This window comes from Aquarana catesbeiana, linkage group LG12 (genome assembly GCF_042186555.1).
Source record: "Aquarana catesbeiana isolate 2022-GZ linkage group LG12, ASM4218655v1, whole genome shotgun sequence".
Lineage (NCBI taxonomy): Eukaryota > Metazoa > Chordata > Amphibia > Anura > Ranidae > Aquarana > Aquarana catesbeiana.
The window spans coordinates 81,621,124-81,647,274 of NC_133335.1; the positions used below are offsets into that span (position 1 = coordinate 81,621,124).

General features: G+C 44.4%; 1 protein-coding gene across 2 annotated transcripts in view; it reads right to left on the reverse strand.

Moving 5' to 3' along the window:
- RECQL5 (RecQ like helicase 5) overlaps positions 1–26,151 on the reverse strand; it is a 178,803-nt gene that overhangs the window by 51,307 nt on the left and 101,345 nt on the right. Inside the window, exons 10-13 of one of the 2 annotated variants that reach the window (XM_073608125.1) lie at positions 15,978–16,208; positions 15,737–15,839; positions 10,485–10,515; positions 2,468–2,834 (exon numbers count right to left, since the gene is read on the reverse strand). In XM_073608125.1, coding sequence (XP_073464226.1) covers positions 2,782–2,834; positions 10,485–10,515; positions 15,737–15,839; positions 15,978–16,208 — 418 coding nt within the window. In that variant the 3' untranslated portion in view covers positions 2,468–2,781. Of the gene's footprint in view, positions 1–2,467; positions 2,835–10,484; positions 10,516–15,736; positions 15,840–15,977; positions 16,209–26,151 lie in introns of those variants that run through there. The other variant, XM_073608124.1, reaches the window with a different exon arrangement.

Genomic DNA, 26,151 nt, shown 5'->3' on the forward strand with positions numbered 1-26,151 from the left:
GGCAGGCACCTATTGCAGCGACTGCAGGCTGAGTAACGGTACCTGCCAAGGAAAAGGCAGACTTTAACAGGGATTCCAACTTTTTATCTGTTGGATCCTTAAGCATCTGTGCATTGTCTACAGGACAAGTTACTGTATTCACATTGGAAATCGCAGCGTCAATTGCTGGTACTTTCCATCTTTTGGAGAATTTCTCCTCGAGAGGATAGAGAATTGAAAATATCTTAGAAGGGACAAAATGCTTATCTGGGTGATCCCATTCAGCAAAAATAAGCTGTTCTAGTAATGTATGTGCAGGAAACGCATGCAAAGGATGAGAAGGTTTTAAGGAACCCAAGGAAGAAGCCGAGCTTTCAGGAGACTCCGTTAGAGGTAGCCTGAAAGTAGAACGAACCATCTCTGTAAGGATTTGTATCAGCAATTTCTCAGATTGAAAGGCTAAGAAAGGTTCATCTACCATTGTTTCCTCCGCAGAGGAATCATCGGTTTGCTTTTCCTCCTGATCGACTGAGGGTAACACCTCATCCTGTGCCCACTGTTCCCCTTGCAAAGGTTCTGAAGTGGGGGAAGGGGATCTAGCACGCTTCCTATCCATTTGAATGGAGGATGCGATTAAAGCCGCCAATCTTTCTTCCAGACGCTGCAGGGAGGATGAAAGGGCATCTTCAGTCACGTATACAGGGGCTGAGATATGAGAAGCAGCTGCACCATCAATTTGTTCCAATGGCTCACCCCAGCTTGCCATAACTGGTAATTCAGGCGAGAATGACAGAGTGGAAATGCGACTCGAGATACTAGCGCCTAGGGGAGAAACTTTTAGTATCTTTTTGGTTTTTGTGGTGTCTTTTTTGGCAGGCATAGTCCTAAGTACAAAAACAGAGGCACTAAACAAATTTGCACTTAATTGCTGAAAATAGTCATGACTTTTAAAGCCGCTATAAAGTTCAGCCTAGTGCTGGGAAAAGAGTGTCGTTCCTGTATTAGGAATGCCAGTTTTGCAACCCATACGTGTCCCACAGCTGTTGTGTCCTTGTGTTGCAGGCTGCTTTTCTCTTCCTCATCAGCTGAGGAGAGACTGTCACAGCTGTGGTATTTATCTGTTTTTAGCCTGCCGTGCGTTCTCGTGGACGTTCACAGCACTGCATTTAGGCCCTGCCCCCTCCAAGAAAAAATTCCGCCCCTTCTTCTATTTAAAATGTTCCCGCTGCGTTTTTCGGATTCCAGACCCAACATGGGAGGGATGGGGGGGGGCAGAGCCCATCCAGCAGTAGGCACAGACATAGTAAAAACAGCCACAGTAAAACATTTAGCGGTATTAGCGGGACCTCCGGGGGGGGTAATGTAAGGGGGGTACAGCGCTGCTGTCCCCCTAACCCTCTGGTCCCATCTGGGGGGAGAAGAAAACATTTTTACAGCTTTCTTTTACCTTGCAAAGTCTCCCTCCACACGCTGCTGCAACCAGACACGGACTGAGCTTACAGTGAAGACAACAGAGTAAGGTATGTGCATAGACTCCATCTAGTGGAGAATTAACACTTTTTCCCTAATGGAAGAAATACAAAGATGTTTTAAATACCTAAGTTTCTTCCCTTACCTTATCCTCCCTGCAGGATTTGCTGAATTAACAGACAATCCAACCCTCACCCATCACGGCGGGCTGCGTAGCAAACCTTCAAGGACTGGGTCCCTAAAACGGGGTACCAACTACCTTGGACCTGTAAAGAGCACCCCATCAGGAAGTTTAGGTAACGTAGCAAGACCTAAGCCCTGGGTTCCTGGGGTCCAGCCCTTCAAAGAGAGACGTTACAGGCAAACCCTCGTGCTTAGGATATGAGGCCCCAGGTACCATCTCTTTAGGCCTCAATGGCACGTTGGATGGATCTGGTCTATTGAGGCTATTTAAATCCAGCATGGATCCCTCCTGGAGCTCCTCAGAGCACATCTTCTCTCGAGACCAACACTTTAGACACTGGCAAAAAAACTGATGTGCTCCTGGAAGGAGGAGGGGTTATATAGGGATAAACTTCCTTGATTGGGTTTACCCGTGTCAACACCTGAAGGTGGGCTAAAACCCATTAAGTAATTACTTAAGGCTCTGTGTCCCATGATGTACGATAAAAAAAGTGGTGTTGGCCTTTCATCTCAACAAGGATTTCTTCTTCCTTGTTTCCACATCCCTCAGAATTGGCTCTTCTTTGCCTGGATGTGGTTAAGGCCTTTATAGTCTGTCTCATAGATCCAAGCCTCAATTTGGTAGCCTGTCTTCCACTGTGTCCAACTGGGTTCGTAGGACGGTGATCCGGGCCTACATTCCTCTGGGCCGCAAGGCTCTATTCAGAAATATGGCATATTCTACCAGGGTTCTTAGCGCATCCTGGGCTTTTTGTCTTTCTGCTTCTGTTGCTCAAGTTTGCAAGGCAGACACTTGTTCATCAGTTCACAATTTTACCTGGTTTTACAGGGTTGAGGTAGCTGCTTCAGCGGATGCCAGCTTGGCTGGAAAGTTATGCAGGTGGGGTCAGTTCTCTGTTCCATTATTTTTTTCTGTCTTTCGGACACTGCTTTGGGACATCACATTTGTGAAGAAGTAAAGATATATCATTCAATGAATAACAGAGAAAACTGGATTTTTGTAATCGCTGTAAAATCCTTTCCTCTGATTTCAGCAACCATCCAGTCTTTTTTTGGCTGTCTTGGTGTTGTCAACCTGGTACTGCTGGCTTCTAACTGAATCCTGTACTGCAAATGGGGGTATGGACACCTCTTAGGTGTGATTTTAGTTCAGTTGCACCTAGCATCCTGCTCCTCAAGGTGGCATGAAGTAAAGCTGTATCCTACAATTAACACAGAGAAAAGGATTTTAAGGTGAGCACAAAAATCCAATTTTTCCAGTACAACCACTGACTTCTAAAAATAATAATTGCGATAACAAATAGCTTGGAGAACTGAGCTAAATCTCTGTTAGGCCTTAGATGAGAGAGGTGATGGGTGAAAAAAAGCTTACCATGAAACCTCACAACATATTTCTTTGAGCTTACCAGCTTATTTTCATCTCTATGGTGCCATTATACAAATATAGCCCTTCTCAGTGAACAATGCCCTTTCAGAATACAAGGAAATGCTGTTTATGTTGGTCCTTGGAAAAATATTAAAAACTGCGCTAGGAAGGAGATGATTAGGAGTGCAGTGCATTCAATAATAAGCATTTTATCTGTCTGATAAGGTGTTTGGAGTGTAATAATTGATAAGATGAAAGTAATTAAATGGCTGTTTTCCATAAAAATAGGCATCTACATGTCACGTTTTCAGTTTCTATTAATATTGATGTATTCTTTTTAAAAAGTTTCATAATTCTAAATATTTAAAGCTCATCTACACCCAAAACATTTTTTTTGGGATAGAGCATGGAAGAGTTAAAAACCCTGCAAGATTTTATTTACCACTAGGGAAGTTTCCCTTTATATCCTGTCCCAGAGATGCAACAGAAAGTTTTAGGAACCAGGGGCGGACTGACCATGACAGCTTCCACTTCGATCTACCCATCACTCACAGCTAGCTGACTGGTAGATCAGGTACCGAGTCCTTGCTCCCTGCTAGGAGACTGCAGTGTAAATAGACCTCTCGTGATGCGCACCTCCCCAGCGACCCCTCCTTCCCTCCCGTCCACCCCAGGTGCTTGTATTTGTCATCACCTTGGACAGACGAGAAGAGAGGAGGGGCCGGCGGGGAGGAGCTCATTACGAGAGATCTATTTACAGTCGCTTCCTGTGCTACTCTGCATCTAGGAAGGAAAGTGCAGCTGCTTGTATGCTACTGTGTGCCCTGTGTCCCTCTATGTGCCCAACTGTCGGCCCAAATGCCCTGCTCTGTGCCCCATGCCCTACTTTGTGCCCCCATGCCCTGCTCTGTTCCCATGCTCTGATGTGTTCCCCCGTGTGCCCTGTGATATGCCCTGTATGCTCCATGACGTGCCCTACTGTGTCTCCTGTGGTGTGCCCCATGATGTGTCATACTGTGTGCCCCACTGTGTGCCTAGCTCCCTCCTGTGTGCCTTGTGATGTGTCCTGAGCCCTACTGTATGCCCCATGATGTGCCCTGTACCCTGCTGTGCCATGTGATGTGCCCTACTGTTCCCCCAGTGATGCACCATTCTGTGCCCCATAATGTGCACCATACTGTGCCCTCTTGCCCCATGTAATATCCCCTGCTGTGCCTCATACTGTGCCCTCTTGTCCCCGTGTAATATGCCCTGCTGTGCCCCATAATGTATCCTCTTGCCCCCGTGTAATATATCCTGCTATGCCTCATAATGTGCCCTGCTGTGCCCCATAATATGACCTGTTACCCATCCTAATGTGCTCTGCTGTGCCCCCTAATGTGCCCTCATGCCCCCATGTAATATGCCCTGCTGTGTCCCTTTATGTGCCTTCTTGCCCCCATGTAATATGCCCCATAATGTGCTCTGCTGTTCCCCATGATGTGCCCTCATGCAATATACTCTGCTGTACCCCATAATGTGCCCTCCTGCCCCATGTAATGCTCTCGGTTGTGCCCCATAAACTGCCCTGTTAGTCCCGTAGTGTGCCCTGCCGAGCCCCATAATGTGCCCCTCTGCCTCCCTCCATGTAATGTGCCCTATAATGTTCCCTGCTGCCCCCCCCCCCCCCCCCCGATGTAATGCGTCCTATCCCCATGTAGTGTGCCCTCCTGCCCTCCACACACACATACTGAGCCCTCCTGACCCCCAATGCTCTGACAGTCAGACTTCTATACTTTGCCATGCTTCCCCCATGCTCTGCCCTGCTGCCCCCTGTGTACTGTGCTTGCTTGACCCCCCCGTGCTTTGCCCTGCTGCCCCCTGTGCACCGTTTATCTCAAGTTCGACCCAGAATTGAGGCATCCATGCAGTGCAAGCTGGGGGGGTGGGGCTTTGTGTGGGTGTGCCTTGATTGTGAGAGGGACACAGGGAGCCCCATGATCTCCTGTTGCCGGGGGCCCCATGAGTAGTCAGTCCGCAACTAATGGGAACTTTACCAAAGTAAGGGAATATCCCATCATAAACATTTATACTTTGCCATGCTTTCCCCATGCTCTGCCCTGCTGCCCCCTGTGTACTGCGCTTGCTTGACCCCCCGTGCTTTGCCCTGCTGCCCCCTGTGCACCATTTATCTCAAGTTCGACCCAGAATTGAGGCATCCATGCAGTGCAAGCTGGGGGGGGGTGGGGCTTTGTGTGGGTGTGGCTTGAGTGTGAGCGGGACACAGGGGGCCCCATGATCTCCCATTGCCGGGGGCCCCATGAGTTGTCACTAATAGGAACTTTACCAAAGTAAGGGAATATCCCATCATAAACATTTCCTGGAACAGGTGTTCCTAGTTGAAGGTTTTCCCTTACCTTTGGTTCTGGAGGCAACTCTAAAATTTTGGATTTCCCCTCATTTTCTCTCTCAGTAACAAGTACAAATGGGATGACTCCCCCGAATGGGGACACAGACAGCAGTAAACAAAAACTTGCACAAGGTCTAATCCTTCCCAACTCTATCCAAAATTTAAAGAAAGGTTTCACCTGGAGATACACTTTAAAATAAAACTACTACAGAGGGAAATATTATACTTCACCAAATAGACATGCTGCCCATTATTTCAGTGAACCAATGCTACCAACTGTTATTAAAGTAAACATGTGGTGTATTTAAAAATATTTAATACCCTAGATGTTCACAGAGGTGCACATATCTTTACTTAGCTGTCTAAAAGCGCCAGACAGTATGGGTAGAATGTTCTACAAATTGTGACCGCATCCCTGAAATAATTTTTATCACACCCTTCTTATTGGTCCATTAATATGATGGTCAACTATAAACTAAGGTAGGCAGAAGGAGATTCGGCCAAATGACACTTTTGAAATAAAATTACTATTTGCTTAATGGATAGCTAGGCGTTTTGAGGACCCAAGGGACTTAAGCAGATACAAAAACATATGGGCAGGCATAGGTGTCTGCTATCAACTTATGGGGGGTAGCTTAATAAAGTTAAATAAAGCAGAGGTTTACTTGAAGTGTTTATAGGTTAGTGATACAGAAAATTAACATAAAATGTCAAAAAATCGAATTCCCTGTGCACATACAATCTTGCAAATTCTATTAGTAACGCTTTTATAAAAGAGGCCATATTTTTGCATTAGAATTCATTTTTATTTAATTTTAACCTGTACTCCATTTTCATAAAACATTCTGCACAAAAAGAAGATACCACATGACTATTTCTATTGCTTATGTTAGCTAATAAAATAGGATACCTGACTTGCCGTAAAATCCTTTTCCTGGAGTACATTGTGGGACACAAGAGAAGACTGTGTCTTGTAACATACTCCATGAAAAGTTTTTTACAGTAAGTCAAAAATCTTATTTTCTTAATCAAACATTATGGGACACAGGAGAAGTAGTCATGTGCATAGGAATATCCAAGAGCAGTCCAATTGAAGGTTGGGCAACACTGCAAACGAAAGCCTACAGACCCATAAAAACAAACAGGTTGTCACAGTGGGCTCAAAAAATTACAGAGCTGCCTCAGGAACCTTTTCAACTCAAGCCAGCATCAGCCTAGCAAAACTTAAAAAAAACATATGTTAACAGAAAACCGGGTGGTAGCCTTCGAAAATTCTTATAAAAAAAACATGGCGCTGAAATGCCCAAGAGACGCTATCCGAGTGTGTCATAATGGGAAAAGAAAGAACTTTGTCCCTGAGAGAATAGGCATAAATGATAAATTGTTGAATCCACCTGTCAAGGACATGCTGGCCATGGCGCAGCGGCTGCCCAAAGGCAGACACAAATGTGCATGCACGATCCCGCAGGTATCCATCATGCCAGGCACACAAAAATTTGCGCACACGCGCCAATAATGTTGGCGCCCAAATACCATTAATAAGTGCAGCAGGTTCACCAATACTTTGGTGTCTGATCTGCAGCTGTACCTGTGTTCCTGAAACCTGATTGATTCCTGTATTTGACCCGGCTTGCCTCTGACTCCATTATACCTCTCCTATCCTGACCTTGGCCTGTATCTGGAATTTTGCCTTTTACTTATCTGCCTGAACTAACATTGCCGATCTCTGCCTGTACCTTGACCATTCTTTGTCTGCCGTCTATACCTTTATCTGACCATGTTTTGCCAACCCGGGTTGTCTGACCACGCATCTAGTGTCTCCTTTGTCCGGTATACTCCTGCCAGTCTCCAGCTACCTGCTGCCACCAGCCCAGAGTCTGCAGATCTACCAACATCTGCCGTCTGGCTTTCTGGCTTTCTGGTCCACCCTGGTGACGCACCCTAAACACGGAAGAAGGTTTCAGGCACCCTTACACCACCGTGCTCTCGAGGCCACTGTTACAATATCAGTGGTCCCTGAGCTGGGGTTGTTTGACAGGCCTTCCTATGCACGTCAGGCTCAGCCATCAGGTACGTGACACCACATAGCAATGGAGGAACAGTAAGCGGATTACCCAATACGTGATCCTTTAGGAATGAGAGTCAGACTGTCTTAAAGAGGAGCTCCAGTCTCCTTTGTTAAAACATTTAAAGTCAGCAGCTACAAAAACTGTAGCTGCTGACTTTTAATAAATAACCACTCTCCTGTTCAATGTTCCAGCACTGGGCTCGTCCTTGCCATTTTCATACTCTGTCTTTCTCTCCCGGGCATCCTTTCTATGGAAACCCGGCTGTGACAGCTTGCGGCTTCACAGTTGGGAGCCTTCTGCGCGTGCACGAGCGGCTGGTCCGGCAGTTTTCTGGGACCAGAAGACTGCGGAAAGGAGGGGGGAAGGAGAACTTCTGCTTCCCTGGGCGGTCGGAGCGAAAGTGGGAGCAGGTACCTTTCAGGTGGAGCTCCACTTTGAGGAACCTGTAGCTGTTTAAGATGTTTGGGAGCAGAACAGACAGATGGTAGTGTCCTGATTAAGATGGGAGGAAAAAAAAAACATTGAAAGAAAAGATTACATTGCAGTTGAGAGGTCCAGTATTGAAAGAATAATCGAATCGTGCTAAATTCCAGAAAGTTGATCAGGAGATGAGCATCTGACGACAACCAAGTCCCTTGAATCAGGTGTCCAAAACTCCTCCTCAGCCCAACAGGTTGGAGCATACATTGTGAGAACCTTCCCCCTCAGGGAGAGGAAGGATTTCCCCGACTATAGTGTTGGACTTTTGATTCAATAAGACAGGGTGAACCTGATTTTGCTGGTTAGGCATGTGCGATGGTTGAGGGAAAGAACCCACTTTGTCAGAATGTTGATTTGCAACAGTCTGGAGTGAAACTGGTCAAAGGAACTGCTTTGAAAGATGCCACCATTAGGCCCAGAAGCCTCATGTAAAAGTGGAAAGTTGCTTGACTTCTGGATTGTAAAGTCTGAGCATGAGAATGGAGAGTATGTTCTTTGTCCTGTGCAGACTTTTCCCGTAAAAGTTGGCTGTCTAATTATCCCACTATGTGGAGGTCCTGAAAGCAAAGCAGAGATAGCAGGGGCTAAAACTTTGGTGAAGGTGATGGGTGAAATACCAAAGAGAAGGAAAACAAATTGGTAATGCTGTGTGCCAACAGCAGATGGTGATATGTAAGTAGGCTTCCTTGATGTCTGACCAGAAGGTCCCCCTGGATGGAGGGAAGAAATGACTGACCTCGGAAATATCATGCAGGAGTTTTATACCTGAAGGAAGGTGTTGAGGACCTTCAGTTCCATTATAGGAGGGATGCTCCCTTTCATCTTGGGAACTGTAAACAGGTTTTATTATTAACATTAGAACTGTTCTTTCCCCAGAACAATGGAATTGACCACATGAAGCGGGGTGGAGAAAGAGGTCAAAAATCCAGCCTGTAGCCTAAGAATACCATGCTCTGGACCCAAATGTCTGCAAAGGCTCAGAACAGATGGTTGCAAAGGACAGCAGACTCCACCCACTTTGAAAAGAGGGGGCAACCCTTCACGAGAAAAACTTGTTTTTGGAACTGAAGGTTTTGCCTTTGAGCCCTAGCATAAACAAACGGGACTTCTTTTTAGGCTCTGTCAACACAATAGAGCAAGGCTCCATGTAAGAGCTCCAGATGCTGGGCACAGAAGCATCCATCAGGATACAACCAGGATCCTGAAACATATCCTTGAACCAGACAGCTAAAGTCCTTGTACACTAAGTAAGCAAACATGGCTGAACTATTCCCCATAAACTCAAACATAATAGCAGAGAACTCATCTGTAAATAAGCAAGATGAGGTTGTCGCCCGTAAGGAGGTTAAAGAGGCCTCTGAGGAGGGTAGTGGCTCATGCAGGGGACAGAGGTCTAAACTATTGGTGTTAGAACACTTAAGTGGTGCACTGTAATCTAGCCCCTCGACCCAGAATGGTTAGCAAGGTTGTAAGCCGGAAAGGCCTGAATGGTTTATGATCTGCCACAATATTACTGCATGTGAGGGATGCCCAAAAGCAATAATCACGAAACACTGGAAGGGATAATGCGGTCTGCGACTTGTCACCTAGAAAGAGCAGGGAGCCCAATCATGTTGTGAAGGATCAGAGTGCTTAAGTTGCTTACAAGTTGGTGGGAGAGAGTGAGCAAGTCTGCAAGTGTGGTCCAAAATGGAACACACATATGTAGTATGAGTCCCCAATCTGTACAGCCTCAGTAACCGCGACCAGGCAGTGAGCCTAGAAAAGGCAACAAATTTAAATGTGTCAGAGAGCTAAAACACAAAAAAAGTGTTGATGCACCTCCCAAACCGGCAACAAAAAAAGTGTCAGAGCTGGTGCTACTAAGATCTAACCCTTTGGGAACTCAAATCAGTAATCCAGGCTCACAGAAAGGCCAAAGCCTTGATTTAGCACAGTGATGGACTTTAGACTCCTGCGGCCTCCACCAGATAGATAGGAAGGAGACGAGCCCCATTTAGCAGTCTTTACCCTCCCAGTGGACACACGCCCCAAGGAGTCTTTCACTTCCTGTCCCAGAAACACAAAAAGGAAGAAAGATAAAGTATACTTCAAACTAGAGGAAAACGCCCCTTAGACACAGTTACAGAAAGAAGCTTCTTTACTGGCATATTTAACATTTACCAACATCTCTGATTCCAGGGACAGATCTAATATTCTGGATTTCTCATCATCTTTCTGTACAGTACTGGAGAAAATAGTCACTAGGACAAATATTAAGGCTGAATCTTCCCAGCAGTTTACCAACGTCCTCACATATTCAAAACTATGGAAGGTTTGGCCTTACATACAGTATATTTTAACCATAAATTATGTCCCAAGTAATTAGGTACCACTAAATCAAATAGCAGCACAAAAAAGGTTGTCCTTGATTATAAAAGGTAAAAGCAGCCATTTTGTGGTAGCTGTTTTTAAGTAGATGTATTACTATTAAAAGTTTAAAAAAGAGCATAGGTTCACTTTAAGTTAAAGCAATTAAAAATCATTAGCTGTAGTTTTTTTCACCTACTTGGAGGAATGAATTCTTCCAGCTCTTTGCTCTGTGGAAAGAAAAAGACAGGAAGATGAGGAATTCCTTGGGCTAAAGCACAGCTGTGTGAACTCGCTATTTAGCGATGATGCCAATAGTACTTTTTGCATGCTTGTATTAGTCAATAGACAGCTAAATAAATAAAAAAAAGTCTAAAAATAGTCCAAGTCGTCCAAATCAAAAAACCTTACATGCTAATGTCCCAATGCTTGTCATATTATCAGTGCAAAATATTAGAAATGTGAACAGTTACAATTGGATTGGCTGTTAACAGCACTCAAAACAATCATAAGCCTTGACAGGACCACAAGTCAAATTTGAGAATAACCAGGATGACAGGCCTTAACCACTACAGTAAAAAAATAAGTCAAACAAGGCTGTAGAATGAGGATAACTGGAGCACAAGATCCAAAACTTGTGTTTTACAAATCTAGTAGCAGAGATGTCCTTCTCCCATGGTCTCCCATGTATCTCTCTGATGAATATACTGCAAATAATGAAAGGGCTGGACTAGGGATACTGTGAAATTGGTTTTGTTTAAAATGTACAACTTAAAATAACATGTGAGGATGGAAACTAAGCAGACTCATTCAGGTGACTCTCCTGGCTTCCAATCCTCTGAGAACTTAAATTAACCAATGAGAACATTTGTGGTTTTCTTGTTGCTCTTAGGTCTTCAAATTCATTTTCCAAAATGAATAAATTGCAGTTTTTTACTGGGCCCTTTTAAAAAGACTGTACACAATATATTTAGGGTTTCTTGAGTATAGAGGTGTTCGCTACAGGTTGCCAGTCTCAATGATTCCATCTGTTTTTGAGGTTTGACCCTTCCCATCTACAATCTGTATAATAATCTTCTCCACCAAGGTGACCTGTGGTTAAGAACAGGTTTATAAATGTTCTTGTATTAACCAAAACATCAGCTTCTGGCTCTCAATCCTGATGTCAGTGAAGGCCGGTGTCCCCTACTGACATCAGGAGTGGTTACAGATCATATGAACACTATGTCAGCTCTGACAAAGTAATCACATGCTGGCTCCATTCACAGCAATGAAAGCCTTGGGCACACCATAAACTGCATATTTGTAGGCTTGTGAATACATTTTCCATGGGACTTTTGAACTATCCCTAATGTTTCTGCTACAGCTAGCACGAAGTTAATGTATGCAGTAGATCGGCATTTAGGTCACAGAGGTAGGCCATCAGGCAGGCTGATGAAGGGGAGGTTCTTCCTGAAACATTTTACTGCTTCTTCTGATGTCACTTCCGGGGGTTCTATTTTTATTTTTTTCTAATTGTAAAGACTTAACATTTTTTTACTTTAATGTATTCCCTGCATTAAAGGTAAAAAATGTCCCAGTGTTTGTATCACCCCTGCGCCCCCCTCCACCTCAAATATTTTCTCAGTCCTCACTCAATCCAGCACTATGCTGTAGCAGCTCTATCCCTGTTTTCACAGAACAGAGAGGTGGCAGCGGGAGCCACTGGCTCCTGCTGCCATCAATCAAATCGGGTGAGCAGAGGGGGGGGGGGGGGAGCAGACACACACACAGCCCAGCTCGGGAGCCCCCATAGGAAGTGGCTTCCTATAATGGCGTATTGAGGAGGAGGAGACAAAATTGCTGGTGGGGGACCCCGGAAGAGGAGTTTCGGGGCTGCTCTATGCAAAAATCACTGCACAGGGCAGGTAAGTATAAGATGTTTAATTAGTTAGTTGTATGAATTCCATAAACTACAAGCTGTGTTCAATGGAGTGTATACATATAGGAGCTAAAAACCACTGTGTGCCTCAATATGGTCAAAAGAAAGAAAAAATGGCCATATGTGTGAAAAACCAAAAAATAAGTGAAAACTCCTTTAAGGTTGAACAACCTAATAAACCAGTGAAAAAAGGTGCCTCATGTGTTCAGAATTGTATAAATAATGTGTAGAGTAAAAAGTGATTCTGTAAAAAATATTTTAAATAAAATTAACCCCAGAGTTCTAAAGTTTTGTGACAGTTTGGCGCCCCCTAAGGGACAAGCTTCATTTTAAGTGAAAAACACATATATTAAATATTAAGTGTCAGTGCCAGACCTTATATATGGTTCCCAAAAATATTAATCAATATGTCAATGGTATGACCTCTAGCGAGATTACAATAAATTACAAATCCCATAAGAATCATAAATAGAAAATGTTTTCAGTCTTTTGTGTATGTCAGCAGGTAATAGTAAGCCTCTTAAACCATATTATCCATTTAAAAACAGAGAGTTTCTCTAGCCGGATGGTGTAAAAAGCAAAGTTCAATACATATGCAGTTTTTCAACCTCAGGAACATTAAGCAGTGACTTCTGTGTTCATTTCAAACGGTGACTTGAAGTGCTCGCCCCCCCGCGCTCCCCCACTCACCAGAGACAATCACCCCCACAGGGGTACCGAGCGACAGAGTGGGTACCAGTTTAATGGTGCACACAAACTGGGCATACTTCACGAAGGAAGCCCCCTGTTTTTCTTTCTCTGGGTACTTTGGAGAGTTAAACAGACACACGGTGGGAAGCAGTGGAGGAGCCTGGTCTTTTTGGAACGCACAGCTTATCCTGATACCATTGAAGGGGTCACACAGAATAGAGGAACAGCAGCAGGATCGGACCGAAAAATACCCATCCCTAGGCACCCACTCTGTCGCTCGGTACCCCTGTGGGGGTGATTGTCTCTGGTGAGTGTTTTTAAATGGATAATATGGTTTAAGAGGCTTACCATAACCTGCTGACATACACAAAAGACTGAAAACATTTTCTATTTATGACTCTTATGGGATTTGTAATTTATTGTAATCTCGCTAGAGGTCATACCATTGACATATTGATTAATATTTTTGGGAACCATATATAAGGTCTGGCACTGACACTTAATATTTAATATATGTGTTTTTCACTTAAAATGAAGCTTGTCCCTTAGGGGGCGCCAAACTGTCACAAAACTTTAGAACTCTGGGGTTAATTTTATTTAAAATATTTTTTACAGAATCACTTTTTACTCTACACATTATTTATATAATTTTGGCACTGACACTTAATATTTAATATATGTGTTTTTCACTTAAAATGAAGCTTGTCCCTTAGGGGGCGCCAAACTGTCACAAAACTTTAGAACTCTGGGGTTAATTTTATTTAAAATATTTTTTACAGAATCACTTTTTACTCTACACATTATTTATATAATTTTGGCACTGACACTTAATATTTAATATATGTGTTTTTCACTTAAAATGAAGCTTGTCCCTTAGGGGGCGACAAACTGTCACAAAACTTTAGAACTCTGGGGTTAATTTTATCAAAAAATTTTTTACAAAATCACTTTTTACTCTACACATTATTTATACAATTCTGAACACATGAGGCACCTTTTTTCACTGGTTTATTAGGTTGTTCAACCTTAAAGAAGTTTTCACTTATTTTTTGGTTTTTCACACATATGGTCATTTTTTCTTTCTTTTGACCATATTGAGGCACACAGTGGTTTTTAGCTCCTATATGTATACACTCCATTGAACACAGCTTGTAGTTTATGGAATTCATACTCACAACTAACTAATTTATGTGAAATAGGGCAGCGCCATTTCTACTCCCAAATCACCTATTATATCTATTAAATTAGATCCCTCGGGGAACTAATTAGGGAGAGGCAGCAGCTCTTATACTGTCCAAAGCGCAGATTCAGTTACTTATAAGATGTTTAATATTTTGAAAAAATTAAGTTCAACAACCACTTTAAAGCAATGTACCAAATAAAAACCTAATACGCCTTTACCAAACAGTTATAGATAAATTATCTAACTTGTTGAAAAGGGAAGTATGGCCAAAGCTTCTCTTGTGGGTCAGAGGAGTGCACTTACGTTTGTCCTCCTGTGACCCAGAAAGACATGGCAGAACTACTACAGGCTTTAGAAGGATCCCAAACATATTGTCAAGATCCACCCAGGTGCCCGAACAGCTGGCCTTGCCTCTCAGCGCACAGATGAAATCCAGAACCAACTGTTCCCTCCCCTTCTCAAGCCCTGCACTCAAGTGAGTGCTGGTGGGCTGAGTCAAGGAGCAGTGACTGACAGTCACCATTTTCTGCTCTGAGAAGACAGAAAACTGAGCAATCACCAGTCATGGGATTGCTCAATTCTTGGGCTTAGAGTCAATGTGAGACAGTTGCAGCATCAGATCGAGGCTACAGCATAGAGATGAGAATGAATGTTTGTTTTTTGTTACCCCAATTTCTTCTTTTACAGCCTCTGAATGAGGAAAAGAAATGGGAAGAATGTGGATATCATAGAATACAGTAGGGTTTATTTACTAAAACTGGAGTGTGCAAAATCTGGTGCCACTCTGCATAGAAACAAGCTTCCATTTTTTTGACAAAGCGTAGTTAAACAAGCTGAAGTTAGAAGCTGATTGGTTACCATTCAAAGCTGCACCAGATTTTACACTCTCCACTTTTAGTAAACCAACCCCAGTAAGTAGGGAGGCAAAACTCCTCCTCGAAAAGAACATTCTACACATACAGGAAAGCTTAGAGGTTTGCTAACCCATCAATTGTACTCCCAAAAAAATCAATATTTTGTTATTTTAAAGTAAGGGGAAAAGGCCAAAAGTCACTAAGCACCAAAAACAGCAGAGAGAATATTTATTTTTATTGCTTCTGATATTTCATATTGACAGAGAACTGGAGAACCATAATGTCAATCCCATTTCATTGAATTGAATGTTCATTGAATGTTATTATAAGCCCTCTGTATATTATAGTGGGGTTAAAGCTCATTTGGTTGTACTTCTTCCCATACTTCTCTTTTAAAGAAACGCACTCTTTATGGTTAATTTCCTGCTCTTTGGCATATTTTCTCTAGCATAATAATTCTACTGCAATACAATTGGGGTTGGAGGATAGAAGCACAGGGACAGGGGACATAGGCATCTGACACTCTTAAATGTGTTGAATACTAAAGAGACTGATGGAGGCTGCAGTGCTAGAACAGAGGAAATGTAGGAGACACAGGCCCCTGGAGAAGTGAGTCTCTAACTCACAGGCAACATAACTATAGAGGACACCGTAATGTGCCCACTTGTACCATTATTGACATGTGTGCCTGGGACACCCCCACTAACGTCAGTAAAAACATTGAGAACTTCTGCTACCCTTACCATTCCACAAACCACTGGGAATGCTGTTATTGGCTACCGAGTCAACTTCACACTCCTCACCTTCCTTAGATTCATCTGTTTCTGAAAGAAACTGTTCCATTTCTTCTTACGTATGTCAGATGACTCCTCCTGTCCTCCATCAGAATCATCATCCTCATCACATCTAAAAATGAGAAACAAGGATGGACAGACACATTAAAGGGCAAACATTACCGATGCAGAAAAACAGCACAGCAATAAATCACCACACTTTGCCAATCTGCCGAACTAGTAGAGATATTAACCAATACATTTTTCTTACCTTTCAAACCCATACCCCTTCCTGCCCCCTTCATAAAGATCTGTGTTATAGCCAAATGGTCCAGGCCGAGCTGCAGGTTGCTCAATGCAGGTTCTGCTTCTACCTAAGAGCAAGGTCTGTAACTGTTCAGTCTGTTTCTTCACCAGCTGAGGGTTTTTACAACAGTCACAACACTTGTTACACTGAGGCTTTATGTCACCAAAATATGATGCAATGGTAGCATGGCGGCACCTGGAAAAGTAATGATGATAGGTCAGCTTTAATGACCAGAACATAAGGAATAATACATACTGTAACTTCTCATACTTCTTGAAAAGGCTGAATTTAACATCTAGGATCCTTCTCTATGCGCCTGCAAAGGTCTGCAAAGTGTCTACTCCAAAAACAGCAAGAACTCTAGGTATACGCAATGTATGCAAGTGCTGTCATATCAACTGGGGGGTTAAAGTATATGGTAAAGTCTATTCTAAGTGGATGGACTGAGGAAGAGTTTGAACCCCTGGAGAGCTTTACCCTTACTTCCTATCTTGCTAACATTTTAATGGACAGGAAGCGCTAGGAACCCTGTGAGATTTTATTCATGTCTATGTCTATATTGCAGGACTTTCCCTACTTCTGGTAAAACTGATGTCAGGAGGAAATGAAGTCAGGGAAAATCTCCTCCATCAAGCCTTGCATAGCAGAAAAATCTGACAGGGCTTCTAATCCTTCAACACTCTATCCAAAAATCTTTGGCTTTACATATATTTTAAAGAGAATTTGTGAACAGACACATTTGCATGTGTTACAAGCGTAAACGAGCTAGACAAAACTTCCACTGACCTCTGTAGCCACAGGCACTGAAGAGAAGTTTATCTTTAACATTCACAGCAGAAGCAGAGTTTTTATTTCTTATCAGCTAAGCTCAGCCTACTTTACCCTCCCCCCACCCCACGCAAAAGTGACTAAGCAGCCTTCCAGCCTCCTAATCTGTGAAATAAACACAAAGCATGAACACTGGGAGGAGGGAGCAGGATGAGATATGCTGCTAAAAGAAAAAAAAGATCTTGGAGGATGAACTGCTCCACAGTACCTGCGGCTAATATTTAATAGACACCACTATGCGCCATGGTAGCACAATAGTGAAACCAAAGAACACCAATGAATACATCTGTCAGGAAATACCAAATAAACTTGTTCTGCCACCCAACAAAGTGTATAAACACTGAAATTAGTGATATAAATTATAGGGGGCGCTAGTGATTAACTGTTATATCCCACCAATACAAAATGAATATATAAAACTATGTATACAAACTCTCTATCAAGTACATAAATGAATATAAAAATAAATAAATAACATTAATAAATATAGCAATAACAATTCATGACTCCTGTGGTGCAAATTAATGTATACCAAAACTGCTTCTTGAAGACATTATAGTGATGAAACACGTAGAGGCAGAGCTTCCGTCACATCACTTCAGGCCATGTAACTTCCAGTAATTGTATAAGTGTGCACACCCTCTTATAACTTTGGAACCCCAAATAAAGTTCAGCTGTTCTAGTAGGTCTTTCCTGACATTTTTTTTTAGTCGCATCCTACAGCAAAAGCCATGGTCCACAGAGAACTTCCAAAGCATCAGAGGGATCTTATTGTTAAAAGGTATCAGTCAGGAGAAGGGTACAAAAGGATTTCCAAGGCATTAAAAATACCATGGAAAACAGTGAAGACAGTCATCGTCAAGTGGAGAAAATATGGCACAACAGTGACATTACCAAGAACTGGATGTCCCTCCAAAATTCATGAAAAGACGAGAAGAAAACGGGTCAGGGAGGCTGCCAAGAGGTCTACAGCAATATTAAAGGAGCTGCAGGAATATCTGGCAAGTACTGGCTGCGTGGTACATGTGACAACAAACTCCCGTATTCTTCATATGTCTGGGCTATGGGGTAGAGTGGCAAGACGGAAGCCCTTCTTACGAAGAAACACATCCAAGCCTGGCTAAATTTTTCAAAAACACATCTGAAGTCTCCCAAAAGCATGTGGGAAAATGTGTTAGGGCCAGTCACACTGGGGTGATGCCAGACATCGCATGTGATTTTCACTGCATTGCTGTGCAGATTACATGCAATGTCTGTGCGATGCGAATTCAGCCAAACTATATGGCTGAATTCACATCGCATTTGGACCAAACTTGTGCAGGACCCTTTTTTTTTGTCCACACCAGAATCGGATCGCATGGGTGTTCACAAGTCAGGTGTGATGCAGGAACCCGCACTGGATTTGCAGGGTTTCCCCCATCGCACCTGTGTGAACCAAGCCTTATGGTCCGATGAAACCAAGGTTAAACTTTCTGACAATAATTCCAAAAGATAGGTTTGGCTCAAAAACAACACTGCACATCATCAAAAGAACACCATACCCACCGTGAAGCATGGTGGTGGCAGCATCATGCTTTGGGGCTGTTTTTCATCAGCTGGAACAGAGGCCTTTTAGTCAAGGTAGAGGGAATATATGAAGAATTCCAAATACCAATCAATATCGGCACAAAACCTTCAGGCTTTTGCTAGAAAGCTGAACACGAAGAGGAACTTCATCTTTCAGCATGACAACAACCCAAAGCATACCTCCAAATCAACAAAGGAATGGCTTCACCAGAAGAAGATTCAAGTTTTGGAATGGCCCAGCCAGAGCCCAGACCTGAATCTGATCGAAAATCTATGGGGTGATCTGAAGAGGGCTGTGCACAGGAGAAGCCCTCGCAATCTGACAGATTTGAAGTGTTTTTCCAAAGAAGAGTGGGAAAATATTGCCAAGTCAAGATGTGCCATGCTAATAGACTCATACCCAAAAAGACTGAGTGCTGTAATACAATCAAAAGGTGCTTCAACAAAGTATTAGTGTAAGGGTGTGCACACTTACGCAATCATATTATTATAGATTTTTATTTTTTACTTCCCTCCACCTAAAAGATTTCAGTTTGTTCAACTGAGTTGTACAGCTTATAGGTCACATTAAAGGTGGAAAAAGTTCTGAAATGATTTATCTAAGTCTCATTTTTTTTTAACATTACAGAATTCTGACATTTTAACAGGGGTGTGTAGACTTTTTATATCCACTGTACATAATTAAATGTGCATGTTTTTTTATGACATTATAATAGTTTGTAGATTGTTAGTGTTTGGGAAGTGCCTCCACTCATTTGTAGCTGCCCTCCCCTTACACATTCCTAAAATGTGCTGGCCAAATATTTGCCACTAAGCTGTGTGGAACACTTACACGGTCTGACACAAGATAGTTAACTAATAAGAATTCCATACTGAAAGAACAACTCCTGCAGAGGGAATTAATGAATGATGAATCCAGCACAATCCAGACAACACTTGACTTGATTTCAGCAATTTTTATTTATTCTTTACTACTCTACTACAACTACTACTTTTCTGTAGTGCACCACTCCTTGAAGAATGCTTCTCTGGGTCCTACGCTGCTCTGCGATTCCATTATATTATATTATTGCTACACTGTAGTTTATGTCATACAGAAGAATCGCAGCTCATACTTGCCGGCTTGTTTTTTTCTTTTGTTCGTGTTTTTACAGCGCAGTTTGTTCTCCCTTTTTATCTTTTCCTATGCTGCTCTGCCTGCCAATAAAGTGAGACACACAAAGAATTCCTCTTAGCACCAAGTAGCTGTGGCAAACACTGAGCCATTACTAGATGCTGGCCAGAGATTGTCCTCCTGAAACCATTTCTGTTGAAGTAATGAAGGTGGCCAGGTAACCTCTTCCACATATCTGACAATGCTTGGCTTTGTGATCAAGGGAAGAGCCACCAGGATTTGCACTACTACCACAAGCCCCTTCTTCCCAGTCAACGGCCCAGATTATTCAGCCATTGGAAGCTTCTATGAACAGTTCCTTAGCCCAGTGTTTCACAACCTTCTTTATAGTCAAGGCACCCTTTAAAATGATGCACAATCTTGAGGCACTCTATTCTAAAATGTAAAAAAATAAAACTATGGCCAGCCAGATCCCTTTAGGGGTGATAGGGGGCTGGGGTAGTTGCCGGTGTACGCCCTTCCTCTGCTCAAAGCCCACCGCATGCGAACACCCCAACCCTCCAATACAGAGAAACAGAGAACCTCTTATCCACATGCTTCTTGACCACGGATCCCACACAGGGAAACAGACAAATCGGATTATGATAGGTCAAGTCTACTATATGTGTCAGGACGCTGATAAGAGGTCAACTAATAGCGATCCTATTGTTATTTGCAATGTATGTTTTACATCAGTTTCTTTTGACAACTCTGTATTGTATTTTATACTTGTGATTAATGTAAACCTGTAAAACGTTAATAAAATTTCTAGAAAAAAAATAAAATAAAACTGAGCTTACCACAGAAAAAAAAAAAAAAAAAAAACTAAGGCCAGCCATATATGGAGCAAATTTCTTTCCTGCAAGCACGGGTTGCAAGAAAGAAATTTGCTCCATTCCCCAATCAACACAGACAGTGCTGAAGCATGAATCCTTCCAGCTGGGTATCGTCTTCACCCAGCGGGGGAGGCTGCCCCTGCCAGGAAACTACAGTGATTAGGGGTGGGGGAGGCTGTCCCTGCCAGGAGAAGACAGTGATTGGGGGGGGGGGGGGGCTGTCCCTGCCAGGATAAGACAGTGATTGGGGGGGGGGGGCTGTCCCTGCCAGGAGAAGACAGTGATTGGGGGGGGGGGCTGTCCCTGCCAGGAGAAGACAGTGATTTGGGGGGGGGGGGGGGCTGTACCTGCCAGGAGAAGACAGTGATTTGGGGGGGGGGGGGCTGTACCTGCCAGGAGAAGACAGTGATTTGGGGGGGGGGGGGCTGTCCCTGCCAGGAGAAGACAGTGATTGGGGGGGGGGGGCTGTCCCTGCCAGGAGAAGACAGTGATTGGGGGGAGGCTTTCCCTGCCAGGAGAAGACAGTGATTGGGGGGGGGGGGGCTGTCCCTGCCAGGAGAAGACAGTGATTGGGGGGAGGCTGTCCCTGCCAGGAGAAGACAGTGATGGCTGGTTGTACCCAAGTTAATGAATCAACTTGGTACATTCAGCTTGCCCACAGATGCATCCAATCTCCACCGGTTCCGGTGAACCGTGTATAGCCTGCCTACGTGTCATTTCTGTCTGTTGCCTTGTTTCTCTGCGTTCAGTATGAGCCACTTCTGACAAGTTTTTCTGACACCAAGAAAAAAAGGTGACAGGGGAAGGACCTCCAGCACACAACTTATGATTGACAGCCTTAGCTCTGTTCCTGTGTGAAGGGAGGTGTGTCCCTTTCCTCCAATCAGCTCTCAGAGCTGTCCTCGCTGAGCTCTGCAGAGTAACTTCAGCTCTCCGCACCATTTTTTTCTGACAGCTCAGACAAACTTTATAAATTCTGGACTTTGAATAGATGTAGAGAAGAGAAGATTGCAGATAGATAGGTACAGCTTATGTAGGAGACTTTTTTCATCTCTGTGTATCACCTGAAGCCAGTCACTTCACTGGTTATATGTAAGAGTTTACAAACACTTTAATTTCAAAGCAGTGTGTGCCCATTTGTGCTGGTGACCATTATCAATGAAAATGAAAGTAAAAGAAAATCTTAAATTATTGGGTTGTCACCAGAGCAGGAATAGAGGGGAAATCTGCCAATGGGGACACTAGTTCCTGTGACACCCCAGGTTCCCTTACTTTGTAGGGAATTCCTCTCATTTCTTGTTTTGGCTATGGGAAAAGAAGTGAAGAAAAATATCTCCAATGAGACACAGATGGCAAAAATTTGACAGGGGTTGTAACTCTCCCCTACTCTATATATAAAAAAAAAGTTTTGCCATTAGTTTGCTTTAAAGCGGTATTTAACCCAAAACCAAAAAAGGTAATCTATTGCTGCTTACCAAACCATTAGATATAGTGGCTGCATTTGTTTTCTTTTTCTCCCTTTGTTTTCACCTGGTGATCTGGCCACACCTGCTGTATTAGAGTGCCTACGCTCTGGATGAAGGAGCAACAAAAACACCTTTGGGCAGCAGCATTGTCAGTCTGAGGGGAGGGGAGTGGTAGATGTACTAGCAGATTTTATTTTTTATTTTTAAGACTAGTTACCATATTTTCCGGTGTATAAGAGGATCTTTTATACTTAAAAAATATCCCCCAAAAATCGGGGGTCGTCTTATACGCCGGTATTAAATGCTGTCCACTGGATGCGTGGTAATAATGTATGTAGCTTTGGCTACATACAGTATACCGCACTGAGCCAATCACAGCGAGCAATGTATTCTATTAATGAATACATAGCCTGCTCGGATTGGCAGAGGTTGTAACATCATCAGTCTGCGCCTCTCTGACTCTCCAAGCCAATCTAAGCAGGCTTTGTATTCATTAATACATCGCTCGCCGTGATTGGCTCAGCATGGTATACTGTATACAGCATGTTACCGAATGTGCCGATTGGAACCATCTCGTTTTGACAAAATCAAGCCTGTTCCTGTCAGCGGTTGTTCCGGCTATCCCTCGGCTCTTCTTCCTTCCACAGTCATCGCACCATCCACCACTGGAGCTTTGGTTTGAAGCACCTGACCCTTCATGTGGCTCTGCACACATTGGTTCTCCCTCTATAGTGGATTTTGCCGGGCACATGAGGTATTTACCACCGCAGCACTGCTTCACAAAGCAGGTGATCAAAGTTGCACAAATGTATTATTGCTGTTTCAGTAGGTTCCTGAAGCTACTAGACAGACTAGTCAGAAGGGGGTCGTCTTAAACGGCGAGTATATCCCAAAACCAAAGTTTTAGCTGGAAAATTAGGGGGTCGTCTTATACGCACAGTCGCCTTAAACGCCAGCAAATAAAGTAGGCTTTAGCTGGAATTCTACTTTAGGGAAATAATATAGGGTTACCCATTTTAGAATGTTGATCGGTCAGTATATGACAATTTTGTATATTATAATGTGATGCGTAAGTGTAGTGTGCGCGTACATACAATACATACAATTAGCGGACAAGAAGGCCTGGCTCACAGTCTCCGTTCTAATTTATCTCAAAGGTGTCCTGTCGGGTTGAAGTTAGGATTCAGGCCAGTCAAGCTCCTCCACCACAAACTTGCTCATCCATATCTTTGCTTAGAGTTTAGCTTAAAAAAAACCCGCACTACATGCCTCAAAACAACACATTGGCACTAAATGAAGTATGAAATAATCACATTCAAGAGTATTAAACAGGCCTGTTAGAAATTAAGAATGCCGGTGTTCAGTGCGGAAGGCCACTCCTCCCAATCAGCTGGCGTGACGTCACCATAGCGCATGAGCACATCATAGGAGACATTTTTCGACGGGAGATAACATTTGACAGGCAGAATTGAAATCTATGCAAACAGCTGAGGGAGACTGTAGTTGTCACATTGTGCCTCACTGCTGCTGGGCGGGTTTACAGTGTGCTCAAGGTCGGATTTTGTCTGTGTTACCAGGTGGATTTGGTGTGTTGAACGGCGGGTTTTGCCCGTGTCTAAGGGCGGGTTGCAACACAGACATAACCCGCCCTGCAACAGCGAGGCACAATCTGACAACTACGGTCTTGCTCCGCTGTTTGCATAGCTTTCAATTCTGCCCGTCAAATGGTATCTCCCATCGAAAAATGCCTCCTATGATGTGCGCATGCGCTACTGTGATGTCACGCCAGCTGATTGGGAAATCAGCTGGAGTGCCCTTTTGCGCTGCACATGCGCGGGCACTTTTCGACGGAGGGCACTATTTGATAGAACACCGGATTTACAACTGGACTAAAAAAAAAAAATGCATTAGCGCGGTATGTTCGTTTAGGGACAGCTTAGATGTAAACCAAGCATGCAGGGATAAAAGTTGGAGACGGCCTCAGCCAACACTTCTCCGTAAACCAACCAATCTCCAACGCATTTCACCCCGCCCACTGGGGCTAATGCAATATACACACTGGCGGACTTTCCGACCAGACTGGTCCGGCGGACTTTCCGACAGACTTTCCAACAGACTTCCGCCGGACTTTTTTTTACGAACAGACTTGCCTACACATGACCGGACTACGGACGGACTTGGCTACCGACGACCGGGCTAGGGACGGACTTGCCTACACACAACCGGACTTTCTGGCAGACTATGTCCGCCGGTCTTCCCTACGGACTTTCTGAATGAACGGACTTGCCCACACACGAACAAGTCCGTTCAATTTGAACGTGACTCGAGTATGACGGGACTAGAAAAGGAAGTCAATCTCGTTGCTTTTATCGGCAAGATTGACACCTTGTGAGCCCCATCGCGGGGCATACCAGGCCCTTAGGTCTGGTATGGATTTTAAGGGGAACCGCCTACGTTCCACCTCAAATCCATACCAGACCCTTATCCGAACAAGCAGCCCGGCCGGTCAGGAAAGGGGGTGGGGACGAGCGAGCGCTCCCACCCCCTGAACCGTACCAGGCCGCATGCCCTCAACATGGGGGGTGGGTGCTTTGGGGGAGGGGGGGCCTGTGGCCCCCCCTCCCCCAAAGCACCTTGTCCCCATGTTGATGAGGACAAGGGCCTCTTCCCAACAACCCTGGCCGTTGGTTGTCTGGGTCTGCGGGGGGCTTACCAGAATCCGGGAGCCCCCTTTAATAAGGGGGCCCGCAGATCCCGGCCCCCCCCACCCTATGTGAATGAGTATGGGGTACATTGTACCCCTACCCATTCACCTAGGAAAAAAGTGTCAATAAAAAAAAAACACACTACACAGGTGTTTAAAGTAATTTATTGGACAGCTCCGGGGGTCTTCTTCCGACTTCAGGGGTCTTCTTCCGACTTCGCCGGCCTCTTCTCCCGGTGTCCTGTTCTTCTCCTGCTCTCCGGCCTCTTGTCCTGGTGTTCGACCTCTTCTCCCAGTGTCTGGTTCTTCTGCCGGCTCCTCCGCTATCTTCTGCTGCTCTTTTGCTAGCGGTGGCCCGGACTTCTGCGTCGTCTTCTTCCCTCTTCTCTTCTTCCGATGTTGACACGACGCTCTCTCCCGCTGTAATGATGTGTGCGAGGTGCAAAGCGACTTATATAGGCTGTGACCCCGTCCCCTTATGACGTCACACTCCCGGGGCATGCTGGGACTGTGACGTCATAAGCGGCGTGGTCAACATCTCCCAATGACCACGCCCCCTTATGTCGTCACAGTCCCAGAAGTCCGATACAGCCCACACACGGTCGGATTGTCCGCCGGATTTGGTCCGTCAGACCAGTCCGGTCGGAAAGTCCACCCGTGTGTACACGGCATTAGTCATAGTCCTCTGAAACGCATCAGTGGGGCGTGGTTTCTAGGGAAGTGTAGGCTAAGGCCATTCCTCACCTTTACCAAAGTACTAAGATTTTTTTTTTTAAACTGACTACATAATTCTATTTTATTGAGGCGCTTTTCAGGCGTTTTAGTGCTAAAAATAGCACCTGTAAAAGCACCTCTCATGCCACCCCAGTGTTAAAGCCCAAGTGCTTTCACACTGGAGCGGTGTGCTTGCAGGACGGGAAAAAAAAAAGTCCTGCAAGCAGCATCTTTGGGGCGGTGCGGTGTATAAACTGCTCCTCCACCGACCCTGCCCACTGAAATGAAAGGGCACCGCAGCGCTTTTCCGGCGCTAGTAACCCCTTCCTCGGCTGTAAGTGGGGGTTAAAAGCGCCCCGCTAGCGGCCAAATAGCGCCGCTATAACAGTGGTAGAGTGCCGCTAAAAATAGCAGCGCTTTACCTCTAACACTAGCAACACTCCAGTGTGAAAGGGGTCTTAAGTAGACCTTAAAGGAGAAGTCCAACCAAAGCTTGTTTGGCTGTACTTCTTCTGTGGATCACAGGAGTGCAGTGTGTTCTGCACTCCTGTGACCCCGTTTTCAGCAGACGTCGGGTCCAGGCTCGGGCGTCATCACGACCATGGAGTCGGAATTCGCCCAGATCCCTTAACCGACACCCGGGTCAGCCTCTCAGCTGAGAGCCTGAGCGGGGACCCTCCCGCCCCTCCACAGTCCAGAGCTCCAGTGAGCGGGGGGGGCAGAGCAGAGAGCTGTGACTGACAGTCAGTGGCTCTCTGCTGTGGGAGCTGTGAGAATCGAGTGATTCATTTTCTTTTTTTTTTTTTTAAAATAACAAACATGTCATACTTACCTCCTCTGTGCAGTTGGTTTTGCACAGAGCAGCCCGGAT